Consider the following 13,843-nt stretch of genomic DNA (forward strand, 5'->3'; position numbering starts at 1 on the left):
TTGCTCTTTCCCTGAATACCTGCCCTGGAGAGGCTCCTACCCCCGTTGCTCAACTTGATTGCACCAAGCTCTGCGAGACACAGGATTCCTCCACACTTCCGATTCCCTCACTGAGGAAGTGGCTGGGGAAGCTCATCAGACAAACCCTGTTGCAGCTGAACTTGGAAGAGGCCTTCTATCTCCACACTATTTTCATTAAGGCATTGTCCTTCCTACCAATGGCTGCTCTCTTCACAGATGTTTTGTATCCATTCCTTTCTTCATTTGATGTTTGTGCATGCTGAGGTCACTGCCCCTTGAGCACACAAAAAAAAGAGTTCTGAACTACACCTGTTCCCAGTCCCAATTCCTTCTTTTTCTTATTTCAAAGGAATCAATGCAAACAAACAACCTTTCACCAGAAGTCTTTTTTCACCAGCTTCTTTGAGAAGTTGTGCTTGTCATAAATGAGAAATCCTAACTCCTGAAAACATAATTTCTGGTCTTACTAGACCAGATGCCCAGTGAGATGCATATCATCAAACACTCCATTGCAAGCCCTTTATCAAAGCTGTCAGGTGGCCCACTTTCCCTTGCCCTGTCCACGCTGTGCCTTGTGATCACATCAAGTGATCTCCCTCTTCAAATCCTTCCCCCCCTCCCACTGCTCTCTCCCTCTTCAAATCCTCAAACACCGTTAGTTTAATCTCTGACTTTAATGGGAATCAGTGAATCAAAGGGAACACAGATTCTGCAAGCAGGCTGGTATTGCTTGCAGAGATATCAGTGCACTTTGGTGACAGAGCTGCTGACACACCTCAGAGAGGCAGGACTAGAAAACAAACCGTGGAAGCACGCTGGGGAGGGCAGCTCTGGTGAGCAACCATGGGGTGGGAGGTGCTGGAGTGTCACACTGCAGTCTTAAGCATGTGCTTCATGTGCTCCTGAGTGTAGATGTCTGCTGGCAGACATGCTAAAGAGTGTCTCTGTGGTCAAAAACCTGTGTGAGCATCTGCTCCCTTGGAGGGGCTTCAGGATCAAAACAGCCTGTTGTTCCCTAGAGTTCGGGGGTCTGAGTGGGAGCCAGAGGGGCTCGTCCTTTGCAGAGAGGGTGAGAACTCTGGAGATGGTTTTCGGAGGCTGCAGAAGGAAAGCAGTGGGGGAGGGAGGAAAAGGGGGCCGGGGAAGAGAGAGAGAGACAGAGAGCACACCGTTACTATCAGTACTTTCAAACTTTTCCAAGACACAAACCTCATGGAGCCCACCATTACCTGTTCTTCTCCCCTCCCCTCCTAAATGAGTATGCAAAACTACGTAATTCTTCAACTGGTAAATCAGGAAACAGGGTTGTGCCCCCATTCTGAGATGGCAAAACCAAACCCCTCCAAAGTGCTTTCTATGATATTGGTGAAACAAAGCCCACAGCTCCTTTCCTTTTGCTCTCAAAGCAGGCACAAAACATTAACTACTAACTTAGATACCAAGTTGCAGACCATCAAGCATCCATCCACCCATCTCACCCACAAAATAGAAAGGCAGCCCCAAGATGTAACTGTAAAAAAACAGGTAGCAACAGCTACACATCCTGCAAGCACTTGACAGCAACAAACTAGAACAAATGCAATATGAACAGGAGAGAAAGCAGGTTGCTTTTGATTGTTTAAATTTCCATGCAAGGAATAAATCTTAGTTTCCTCTGGAGCACTGAGCTATACAGCAGTACACTGTTGAAGCAAGTATTGAACAGAACCTTTGAACCTGACTCCTTTGAACAGGCAGCATCCTCCTTAGAGAAAGAATGTGCTCATCAGTGGGACATCACAGTCCATCTTACTCATAAGCCGACTAGAAATGCTTTTAAGGAAGTAGATGATAAGAATAGTAGGCCAATATATCTCCCTGTTGGAACCCTGAGTTCAGAGAATTTCAGTCTTCCAGCACTGACAGGCAATGAATCTCAAAAGCACACTGTATTTGACCTGAGGCCTTGGGGAAAGGCTTACTAAATTATGTGATAGCACTGAGATTATTGCTATGTGATTAAAAAGAAACATGAAACAGAGGCAAAGAAGAAAAGGAACACCTCCCATGAATATTTTCTTGTGTAAGACCTTTGTAGCACTTTGGGCATTCAGGAACTGCCCTCCTGCCCTGTAGTGTTGCAAGGTGGCTGTTCTAGTGACAGAAAAGGAAAAGGAACGTGACCCACAGAAGCACTTCAGCATGGGGAATTTAGAGAGATGCAAGGTGATTACCCATGTTGGGAGTTACTGGGGAAGGAGATGAGAGCACAGACCAGGGGAAAGCCCCAGGGAAGCTCTGACCTCAGGGATTTACTTTGAACAATGACACTGCAGGGAATTTCCCTGTTTATTACAGAGGTAGGAAAAAGTTATGAAAGTGCTTTACCTGAGCCATGGCAGACCTACTCAGATTATTTGCTGAGCTGTGACAAGTGTTTGGACAGAGGGAAAACCTGCAGCCTTTCTGTATTATTAGTATTTGTGGCGAGGCACCCAAGTCGCTGTGGAATATCATCCAGACATGACAATTGCTGTTGTGCTGCAACGTGATGTGGGATGTGCTGGGATGTGATGTGATTAGGACACAGAAGTGGTGAGCAGGGTAACAGGGAAGCGCTCATTCCACCATTATGAACATACTAAAGTTTTGATTCCTTGTCTAATTACCTTAAAAATTAAAATACCACACTGGCTATTGTCTCCAGACTGACAGACAAGGAGATCATCCTCCTCTCCCACCTCAAATACAGCCTCTAAACATCTGGGCTTTTATTGCAGGTCTCTGCTGCAAATACCAGCAGTCCTTGATACTGTCTCAGTCACAAGATGTAGAAACACAAAAGCTTCCAGCTCACACAGGACTGTGTGAAAGAAAGAATAGCTTTCTGCTGTGTGGCAAAGTTTTGCCCAACATGCACACACCTCTTCTGTGTATGTCACAGTATTGCCTCACTGCCAAAAATGGGTGGAAATTTTTCAAAAAAAGCTACAGTGTTCCTTGCCTCCTACCTTTTAAAATTGCATTTGAAATTCTGGTTTTATTGAGCTTGATCAACTAGGAGAATTCTACCAATGATCTGAGAATGGATATCCTCCTTCTGAGAAGGCAAAGTAGAATCAAAGCACAGGCAAAGTGACTTCACCATGTTTGCAACACTACTTGCATTCACTTGTGATTGCGTGTGTTCACAGACACTCCTGACAGCCAGGAGAATGGCTCTCTCATAAGTGATTCAGTGTTCCTGCCTCTCCAAGTAAGGACTGAAAAAGCTGCAAATTCATATCTCCAGCAGTCTACCAGCAAAGTCAGGGACTTCACATCCCTAGAACAAATGTGGATTTTTTTTTTCTCTCTGTGCCTCCTTTAAAAAGAAAACAACAACCAACCATACAAAACCAAACAAACAACACCACCAACAAAATCCTAATCAGAACTCTTGCTGACTCTTTATCTGATTCAGCCAAAACCAAATACGCTTGTTCTTTCCCTGGCCATGTTCTTCATAGCCCAGAAAATATGAAGAAAACTGCAGACTTTGTCAGGACTCATGCCAGGAGCCAATGCTCCCTGCCACTGAGTCCACAGCACAGGTAGAAGTAGACCCCAGCAGGCACAGAGAAGAGGAGGGCACAATGTTGCACTGTGTTCAAGGCTGCCTGGTGGAAGACAGCCTCCCCAGCTGCAGCCCAACCCTGCAACTTCCTCCCTGCCACGCAGACCCAGCTGGAACACATGCAGGGGTCACTTCTAGAACAGAAATCCTACTCCCAAACTTGGTGCCTGGCAGCTGGATTATTGTGGGGCGGCAGCAGGAATGCACATTTTGGGGTCTGCAGCTGGTGTGTAGCAGCTGGCATGCAGTGGCTAGCTAAAAGTAGCTCAGGGTGGAATTTCTCTCTTGGCTACTTGGATTTGAATTTCAAGCACAAGCCACTCTCCCATCTATTTCTGCTTGCCTGCATTGTTCCTCTGCCCCAACAGCCACCAGGCACAGGAACGCTTTTCCCTTGTGGACTAAGGAGCTGGCGTTTTGAAAGAGAGAAACTAATTTCCACTCACTGGAAAGCAGAGTTTGGGGCATCTTAAAACAATGTTTAGCCTGTCAGTCCACCCAGGGTGACTGGAGGCAAGACCTATACCACCTAGGGCAGACTTTTCACTACCTTACTGATCTGGCAGAGAGGGATCTCAGCAGAAACAAGGAGAACAGATCAAATGCTGGGATGAGCTGCAATGGGCAGGGAGAGGAAGGACTCTGAGCTTCCTCCCCCTGTCCAGACTGAGCACTTGCAGGGTTGATAGCAACTCCTGGCTACCCATTGGCTATAAACCCTGGAGCTGTTTCTAGTCCTGTTGGCATCTCCTGGGATGTGGGCTCTCTCACCTGCAGAGCTCTTGCTCAGCTCAGTACTGGAGTATCTCGTGGCATAGCTCTACCTCATGGTCTCTGCGACCACTCATGTACCACCTGCCAGCCTAGACACCATTTCAGTTTTTCTGCCTCTCCTGAGGGATGGGGAGAGAACTGGGCAGGGAAGAGCTTTCTATGGTCAGGTTACAGGCTCTTCTACCCCACATACAACTGGTGCCTGGAGCCAAGTCTCTGCCCTCCTGCATTTCCTTAAGAAAATCACATAGCTTGAGCCCACCTTCTAGGATTCCTTAGGGCAGCAGGCCAAAATAACATTGCAGAGGTGCAAACCCATGGCAAATGGCAGCCACTGCTCTGTCCAGGCAGATGCATCACGGGAAAGACTTGCTCTGCAAGTGGGTACTTACACAAGGGTCCCACACAGGGTGAGGTGTGCCCGTGCCAGGAGTGCCCTCACTTCATATACTCCCCTTCGCTCACATAGTCCATAAAAGACCCCGGCAACTCAGCAAAATCTTCCAAGACAAGACTGGTGGAGTCCTCACCCAGCAGGTCACTGTCGGGCCGGGACGCCCGGGGGCGTGAAGCCGGCAGTGGCGGCGGTGGCGGCTGCGGCTCAGAGACGCTGGCCTGGCCAGAGCCAGGCAGCAGCTCCTCACAGTCCTCCGACTCCCCCTCAGAGGAGGCTGGCCCAAGGACATGGTAGAGGCTGGGCAAACGGATGTCGAAGCGAAGGCCAAACTTGGCGAAGAGCTTCTCGTTGAGGGAGTAGAGCTTCTCCGAGATGTCATAGCCCAGATGGGAGGAGAAGAGCCGGGCGATGTAGCGGTCCTTCCTCAGGAGGAGATACAGCTTCTTCCTCGGCCAAGTGATGTAGCTGCAATCGGTCTCGGCTGTCAGCGTGACCTGTGGGGCAGGGAGTGAGTGGAGTGAGTCCCACTGCCTGGGCGGGGGTCACCCACCTTGGAGCCATGTGCTTCACTCCAGGGAAGGCCCTCAGCCCCTTTGGTGCCTATTCTCCTTGGAGATGGTGGGGCTGGAGAGCCAGATTGTCCTGGTTAATGACTGGATAAATCCTTACCTGCTGCTGTTTCCTCTCCCTAAGGACGCAAAGACTCCATTTTCCTATCCAATTAGTACCACATCCTCATTTAACCCAGCCACATGGATGGCTACGCTTCACCATCTTGCATTCAAACAGTGCTCCCTATTGACCTCTGAGGGATGTAGCTGAAATGAACAGGGCAGCACAGACACCCCTATCCCTCCACAGAAATGCTACAGAGGGGGATGTTTCTGCATGCCCAGCCAGTTTGAGTTGCCAGCAAGTAGCCCTGGGGGAGGCTGCTGACCAATTCTGGTGCTGGGTTGCACAGCCCCAGAAGGCCCTGAGTGTTGGAAGGGCCACCTGAAAGTCTTGCCTGGTCATCCTATGCCAGAGGGACATCCTTTCTCAGCAGTTCTGCTGGACTCTGTAGGGCTGAATGGCCTTGAAGAACATGGCAGCACAGGTCAGTGAGAGAGGAAGTAATGAGGTTTTATTGTGTTCGTGTATATGTAAAAAACTCATGAGGGTTTATTGGATTGATTTTAGAGAACATTTCGTATTGTTTCTTGTTTTGCCAATGTAAAGAGAGATTTTTTCCCCCTAGCTGTAGGACAAGACTAATTCCAGTAAAAAACATTATATAGTATGTAAGTGTATATTATAATAAATAATTACAATAAAGACAAGAAATGCAGGAAGGGTCAAACTGCCCTGGACCAAAGAACATCCGAGTGTAATGGAGACACTGGCATGCGAACAAGTGCCAGAGCCAAAATATCCCAGGGGCTCCCTTTCACTCTATACCCAGGGGTCTCCTTGGTCAGCCGCCATGGCACAGGGCCACTGGGAAGCTGAACATGGCTTGGCCGCATGTGTGTGTCCTTGGGTTTGATATTTAATGCCATTGCCCTGCAAACAGCTGTCTGATGAAAGAAATATAGGAGATAAAACCTGAGAACTTTCCCAGGCCAAGCAAGCAAAAAGAAGGGTCACAAGGAAATTGAAGTGAACAGAAACTCATTTTCCTAACCAACTTCTGACACAGTGATCAAAAGTGATCTTTTCTTTTGAGGGATTGAGATGCAATAAGCAAACCTGCCACCTAACCAAGACAGCAAGACAGATTTCACTCATTAATCCCCCCTGATACAAGTGCTCCAGCATCAGCAAGAGCCTGTAATTCAGCCTTCTGGGGGAAAGTGCCAGCCCTGAAACCAAACTCCTTCAGGCACTGCGATCCAGCAGTCCTGTGGGAAGCAGACACCCAAAGCAGAAAGCTCAAGGAAACCAGCTATTTTTGTAGACCAAGTCATGCTTCTGCCATTTTTCAGCAGGCTCAGAATTGAAACTGTTCAATCCAGAGAGCCATGGGGAAAGCAAAACCTGGGGCAAGAAAAACCTTCCATGCCCTCCTCCAGCAAAGATCCAGAGTTCAACATGCACTTTTTAAACCAAATTATTGCATTGCTAAGGTTGAGATAAGGGAGAGAGTTTTATTAACTGCTCAGGTGAGGACTAGTGGGTTAAACAGCTGCCAAAAGCAGCATGTCACAACAATTAAGCATGGGCATCAAGAGTAAGGTCCTTCCAGGTACATGGACTGGTCAAGTCACACCCGATGACTGCTGGTCTCACACAGCTGCTACTTCTTCATGCTCCTCAGTAAGCAGATGTGGCATTTAGGCATTTCTAGCACGTGGCCCTCCCTACCTAGGGCTCTACCTCCCCATTCTGGTGCCAGGCACAGCTGGCCTCACTGTCCAGCCCTGTCTTGCAGAGCAGGAAAGGTGCCAAGAGCATGGTGCTGGCAGGGCTAGTGCAGCCCGGCACCAGCCTGCTCCCAAGCTGTCTCCAACACCACAGATAAAGACCTCAGGAGGTCTGGGAACATTCAGTTCCATGGAAATTAGCTCTGAAAATGCTGTGAATGTCTTTGCAGGTTGCATGCCTGCTGTCAGCCACTGCAGTCAGCCATTTCCCTGCCTGGAGCACTGGGCAGCCATCACTCTCCCTGCTGGATTCTTGGGCAAATACAGCCCAGGAGCTAGCAGCAGTCTGCTGCCAGACTGAAGACCTGTGCAAAACATGAGATACCACCAGCTCTAGTATAGCCACGCTGTTGTTGCCTTTTCTGCTTCATTACCTTGGTCCGACATCCCTATTTCTGCTCACCATCTGTAGCCCTTTGCCACAGCTATCTTCTGGAGCCATAACCACTGGCAATGGCCTGTTTTCAGGAGCAATCACCCTGACCCTTTCACACATGAGCCAAATTCAGAGGCTAGGAAAGCAGATTTGGAGAGCTGCCCTGGTTTAACCAAGTCTGCCTGGGGCTACCCTCATGAGAAAGCATCATTCCCTCCATGACCATGGTGCTCCCAAGGGATTAGCAAAATCCCTCCTCATATGCCCTAATTGACATAATCAAGATCGACATCCTGACAGGTATCAGGCCATCCTGAGATGTGAGTTACAGACAGAGGAATGTAGGCTTAAGTAATCTTCTCCAGAAGGAAAGCCAAAGAAACACTGTGGGGTGTTGACAGCAAGGCCAAAATCCTTTCAGTTACTGCAAATGAGAAATGGTCTGCCCTCTGAGCAGGGGATTTTTCTGCTCAGAAAGAACCATATTGGGGTGTGAATCATCCTTTCTGCTTCTCCACCCAAAACACATGACCATCAGAAACTTCTGTGAGGAACAGGATGTTTATGGATTTACATCACTGCTGCATATTGCCACGGCTTCCATCCTGATGCTAGCACAATGCACCCTGCTAGCAGCGTGCAGGGCAAACTCATCAGTACACGTACTAGGGAACACCATAATGGAAGAGAGCCAGCAATTTGACACCTCGATTCCCTGATAAACTGGAAGGAGCACCATTCTCCACCCTCCTTGCTATCAGCAGATAGTAGGAGCATGCCCTGAGGTCTTCAGAACAAGGTGGAAAAAAGGTAAAACAGAAAAAAAGGTAAAACACAATTCTGTGCTGGCCAAACCATCAGGAAGGGGAGGAAAGTATTCCTGGTCAGCTTTGAATGGCATAATGAGGCCCCTCCATCCCCTTTTCAGACATGCAGCAAAGCAGCAAGGAGTGAAGCTGAGCTGGGGTTACCTGGAAAGTTCCTTCTTCAGAGGGTCGCAGTGACTCCCATTCTGGAGAGTCCAGAAACTGGTATGGAAAGACGTAGTGAAGGAATTGTCCATCCTGGCACACTCGGATCCTGCAGGGGACAGGTGAGGCACACAGGCTTAGGCCACAAAACAGGTGTTACACAAACCTGATGGCTCACACAGTGTGTCCCACCAGGGAGGAAACAAATACTTGTCTCACACATGTCTCGTACCCTCTTGGGACAGCTGCAGGTGCTTTAGTGATGAGGCTATCCCTCCTTTCTCTGTGGGAAACTATTTGCTGCCACTTCCCCATATTTCATCTGTTTTCTGTTTCTTGCTACAAAGACAGCCCTCACAGGTGCAATGTTTGGTCCTAACCCAAGACTTCACAGCCCACAGGACTGCTGCTGCTTTCTAGGTACTTCTAAGCCAGCCTGTGTCTCTTTGTACTTGTGTCTTCCTACCATCCCCAGGACTGCACAGAGGCATCCCCTGTCTCGGTATTGGGAAGTCATTACACTCAGAATCCCCCAAAATCATGCTGCCCATGGTTCCTGACAGACCACCCTGTGAGCTCATAGTTTGCTGCACATTACTGCTCACTTTCTCTTGGCCTTCTAAGTATCCCTTTCGCCTACTTTTGCTACAATTGCCTGCCAGTGTCAAGGTCAAACACGCACTCAGCTCTGCTGTGGGAATAGGGAAGGACCTGCACAGGCCTGGAGCAAAGACAATGGCAGGGTGCTCTGGAGTTCTATTCATAGCTTTGCATCACCAGACCTGGGGCCTCTTGCTTTCCCATCACCAAGTACCCCTGTTGCACGATCCACAAAGGCATTTCTTGCCTTCAGGAGTTAGAAGACTCAGTTCACCTTTGGCTTCTAATCAGCTGGCAGTGCTGCCTGGAAGGGTCAGGGATTGTAAGGCACATTTCCTGATCCAGGCATATTCTGCATTTCCAAGAACCCACTTGTTCAGTTAAAGAGAGAGCACCATAATAGTAGCAATGCTGTGCTGGGTCAGCAAAGACCTCACAAGGCAATACAGTGGGTACCAGGAAATGTAAATCCATTCCCATCTCCATGGAGCATCTTGTACAGCCAAGATGCATAGTTCCCACTGCAAAAGAGAGCCCAACAACCACCCACCATCACCACCTTACTGTCTGTTGCAGCACTTCCATGTCCACAGAGCAGCATCACATTATCCAGTGCAGGTCAAGACAGCACAGACTCTTCCCCATCAATATTATTTGCAGATACAGTAAACTTCAGAGCCAACTGCTCAGCAGAGATGTTTGGTAAGGGCAAGCACTAATGGAAATGCACATACCAAATTACCTTCCAGTGCTTTGCCATTCAACATCCTGCTCTTAACACATCTTAGAAAAGGGACCAACATCAAAAAAAAGGAAAGTCAGCCATTCTTCACTGCACACTCCCTCACCAGAGAGGATTGGCCACTGCAGTAAAACATGGCCCCAGGTGATGCTTTGTATTCCCAAAGGAAAATCCTTGTGAAACACACCTCCTGCAGCTCAGCACTGCTCCTATTTAGAGATCTTCTTCCTTTCCCATTCTTACGTAACATTAGTGCCAAGTTCCTGGCAGCAGCCTGGAAGCCAACACTATTGCTATTTGTATACATCTGGATTTTGCAAACCATTAAGTAGATATGCTGCTACAGGCATGCCACAGGATCTCAGGTGAATAAATGCCAGTACTTGATCAGCACAATTCATTCAATCAAATCTCCAGTGAGACTGTCTAGAGGTCCCTGAGGCTCTCCTTGGTGGTCCAGAGGAAGGAGTATCACAAATGCTTGACAGCACAGGGAAAGAAAGACACCGGATTAGGCAGGATCCACCACAGGAGAATACTTTCTCTTTTGATGAAATGATGCTCAAAGTGAAAAATGTCAAAGCCCTGAGGGCTGGGATGTTGGGAACAGGAACCTCTCCCTGAACACTGCTGGCCAGGGAGAGCAGGTGAACTGAGGCCTCAGCACACTCAGCACACAGCTCTTCGCATCACAGAGGTGTGCCTGGTACCCACAGAGACCACAGGTCCAGACACTGCCCTCCTGCCTTGAGGAACACTTTCTCACAGCCAGTCTGCTCCCATCATAAATAAGATCACTTCAAAATGACAGAGAAAGGGGTAAGGATTCATCAAACATATCACAGGTAAGGCTGAGCTGGCCACTTCATTGCCCATAGCTTGAGTCTGCAAACCATTCCCTGCAATTGTCTTAAGTTAGAAAAACAGAAGAAAACTAACCCCCCAAAAAGCAAATTTCCCCCTTTCCCAACAAAGTGCTGCATATCTCAGATCCTCTTCAGGGGAAGGACACAATCCTCACCCCAGTTTCTACAGAGGGTGAAAATATAACAGTAAGCCACAGCGCTTTGCTGTCAGACTTTGTTCAGAAACAGGGGAGCCTTTACCTGCCAGACAGCAGCAATGAGAGGCGGTCAATGGGCGTCTTGCCCTCCACCGCATAATTCTGGTCTCTGACTAGCGACTGGACCTGCTCTTCACAGCACTTCACGATTTCTTTGTAGACTTCCAGGGGCACCTGCAAGGGCAGGTACATGGTCTTGTAGAGGAGGTCAAACTCTTCCGGGATGGTGTTTCTGCGGAGCCGGTAAGCCAGGTGAGCCAGCTGAAGCAAGCAGGCGAGGACCAGCAGCATGTTCCAGATGAAGATATCCAGCCCACAAGCGCTCAGCCAGCCCCACAGAGCATAGCACAAGTAGCCTGGGGCCAGGAGGCCGAAGATATAGAGGGACCCAAAGATGCCACTTCCCCCCATGTAACCCAGGAGGACAATGCAGCTGGCCAGCTGATAGGCTGCTTCCTCCATAATCTCCTTCCAGGCATCACACACCGGAGGCCGGAGAACAGCCTGCTCCCAAGAGGGGCTGTTTGTGCTCATCCTTCCCCAATCCCCACCCTCCCCAGCCGTCCTGCGCTCAAAGTGAATTGTCATACACAAAGGGTGCTGCAGAGGTTTGAAACCAGGGCTGCTGGATAGCTGTTCTTCCTCTCTTCCTCCTGAGCACTGTCTGGTCCCACAGCACTGCTTCAGAGCGACATGTTAAAAAAGCGCTGCCAAATGTTTTTGCACCCGAAAAATTCCAAAAGGGTTCGCTTCTCCTCTTTGTGGCTCACAAACTGTCAGCTGGCCCCCTTCTTAGCCACAATGGTGAGAAAAGAAGCTGGCAAACGTGAGGCCAAAAGAGCTCAGTCAAAAAAAGAGTAGAGGCCATTAGCTGGAAAACTCACAGACAGGACAGAAATCTCCTTGCACTCTGTCTCGCCTGCACTCCGGCAAATGGAATAGCGACCGTGAGAGAGCAGCAGAGGGAGCTGGTGTTGAGTATGGAATGTGTATCTCTTGGCAGTGGAACGGAGAGAGACCCCAAATGGATAACCATGTTTGGAATTGAAATCCAAGGAGCAAAAGCAGCGAGGAGAACAGAGAGCAAGCATGCACCCGCTACTTAACATAACTTAGGCGGCCAGATAAGCTCAGCGCAGCGCGAGGAGGGGAGAGGAGAAGGGAAAACAACCAGCCTTTGTGGAGAGCTCCAGTCACACATCGGGCTCTCCACCGCCCTGCACTCCTGCAAGAGAGTGACTTTCACCCAGCATAAAAAAGGAAAAAGGTTACCCCCTTTTCCCACTGTGGCTCGTAGCTGTGGCAGGGACTTAGCAAGAGAAGAGAGGCTGGCTCTCAATTAATACTTTCCAGGTGCATCACAGCCCCCCCCTTACACCAGAGAGCTCCCTCTCATGGGGTGTTTTAGATCAAGGGGCACAAGGAAAAGATCTGCATAGCCAGAGAACTGTGAATGCAAGGGATAAAACTAGAGCAAACAAGCCTCTGGCACCCAGTTTCATCTATCATGAAGACAAGACTATCCTGCCAAAAGCTTTGAGAGCGTGTAACACTTGGAAACATGTTTTGTGGGGAAATCCTAGTTCAGGGATTACAGGCTCTGTTGAGAAGCACTCTTGAGAAACATCATCTCACATTTTCAGTTTTTTAATAGCTATTTGGAACCTGCCCCAGACCTTCATTTAGTCCAAAGAGGACAGCCACCACTTCCCACTCAGGTAACCCAGGACACAGGCACAAGAGGAAGCCTTTGAGGTCAGTCCTCCACGGTCAGCTACACAAAACATGCATAAATGCAATTCCTCCTCTGCTTCAAGTAACACGTTATCAGTCACACAGGCAGGATCTGCCCCACTGCCAGGATGCAGTTACATTTCAGGCATTGACGCAACCCACGTGGTCTCCCAACACAGTATGAAGTCAGCCTGCACAGGTCAGTGGGGTAGAGATAGGGTTTCAAGGGTGGTCATGTTTCAGGCCGAGCTTGCAGCTGCCCTGCCTAACATACCATTCCCACTGGCACCATTCAGTTAAAGACACACTTATTGCCTCTCTTACTAATAGTGCTCTGGAATAACACTGTCTCCTGGGCAAGGCTGCAGCAATGCTTTATGGCAACCTTAAAGAATTAATCATGGTGTTGGCCAGTACAATCTTACTTCTGCAATGATTAGGCCACGTGTGATACAGAGCTGCATGGATCCTAAGAGCCATCCTGGCAGGTTGCCATGTGGGAAGGAAAGAAGACAAATTAAGCTGTGCACAGGGTGAGTACAGTCCATTCAGAAAGGTGCCTTCTGTTAAGGGTAAAGTGTAACAGGGAACCTGGTCTTCAGTGGCCCCTTAACTAAGTGAAGAAATAAATCCTACTTACTGAAGCAAAGCAGCACTCATTTGCAAGAGTTACAGGGAAATTAGGAACTTTCTCTTGACCTTCTCTGCAAAGCAGGAAGGATGATCTTATAGCCAAAGCACTACAATAAAAATCTTGGGATCTGGGTTCTGTTTTTCATATCATTGCCATATACTCGCTATATGATCCAAACAACAACTTGTCTACCTTTAGGCCTCTGCAAAAAATGCATATTGTAAGGAGCCTTGTCTCCAAGATAGGCTGACATCGGATAAAATGGGGAGCTGGGATGTCAAGATTGTGAACACTTAGGAGAAAGACACTTTACATAAGATCTGTGAGACAAAACTGAACTGCTGTGAATAGAAATGTAGAACTACATTAGAGGAAGCATCCTGAGAAGCACCATTGCAATTTCTCCTACCTTTTCATACCACCAAAACCCTTTTGCAGCAACATCAAAGAAAGTGGGAAAAAAGGAAGTAATTAATTTCATTCTTCAGTTAGGTAAATGGGTAGAAAATAAACTAGAACACAATGTTACTG

General features: G+C 48.4%; 1 protein-coding gene across 2 annotated transcripts; it reads right to left on the minus strand.

The window, feature by feature from the left end:
• Positions 1-950: 950 nt before the first annotated feature.
• Positions 951-11,926, minus strand: POPDC2 (popeye domain cAMP effector 2). 2 transcript variants are annotated; one of them, XM_069021018.1, is made up of 4 exons: positions 10,988-11,924; positions 8,540-8,648; positions 4,921-5,281; positions 951-1,119 (listed from the first exon to the last, which is right to left on the minus strand). In XM_069021018.1, exons 1-4 carry the CDS (start codon positions 11,530-11,532, stop codon positions 1,037-1,039), a joined length of 1,098 nt encoding a protein of 365 aa, XP_068877119.1. In that variant the 5' UTR covers positions 11,533-11,924; the 3' UTR covers positions 951-1,036. The 2 variants fall into 2 exon arrangements, with proteins under 2 accessions (XP_068877119.1, XP_068877107.1); XM_069021006.1 differs by having other exon boundaries at positions 1,032-1,119; positions 4,783-5,281; positions 10,988-11,926.
• Between the last annotated feature and the right edge of the window lie 1,917 nt (positions 11,927-13,843).

This window comes from Aphelocoma coerulescens, chromosome 1, assembly GCF_041296385.1.
Source record: "Aphelocoma coerulescens isolate FSJ_1873_10779 chromosome 1, UR_Acoe_1.0, whole genome shotgun sequence".
NCBI lineage: Eukaryota > Metazoa > Chordata > Aves > Passeriformes > Corvidae > Aphelocoma > Aphelocoma coerulescens.

Bases quoted from the DNA above. Each gene is read 5' to 3' on its own strand.
- POPDC2 (XM_069021006.1), bottom strand. From the start codon at position 11,532: ATGACAATTCACTTTGAGCGCAGGACGGCTGGGGAGGGTGGGGATTGG. The intron at 8,649-10,987 runs GTAAAGGCTCCC...TGTCCCCTGCAG, and splicing joins TCATTGCTGCTGTCTGGCAG to GATCCGAGTGTGCCAGGATG. The intron at 5,282-8,539 runs GTAACCCCAGCT...CCTGCCCCACAG, and splicing joins CTGAAGAAGGAACTTTCCAG to GTCACGCTGACAGCCGAGAC.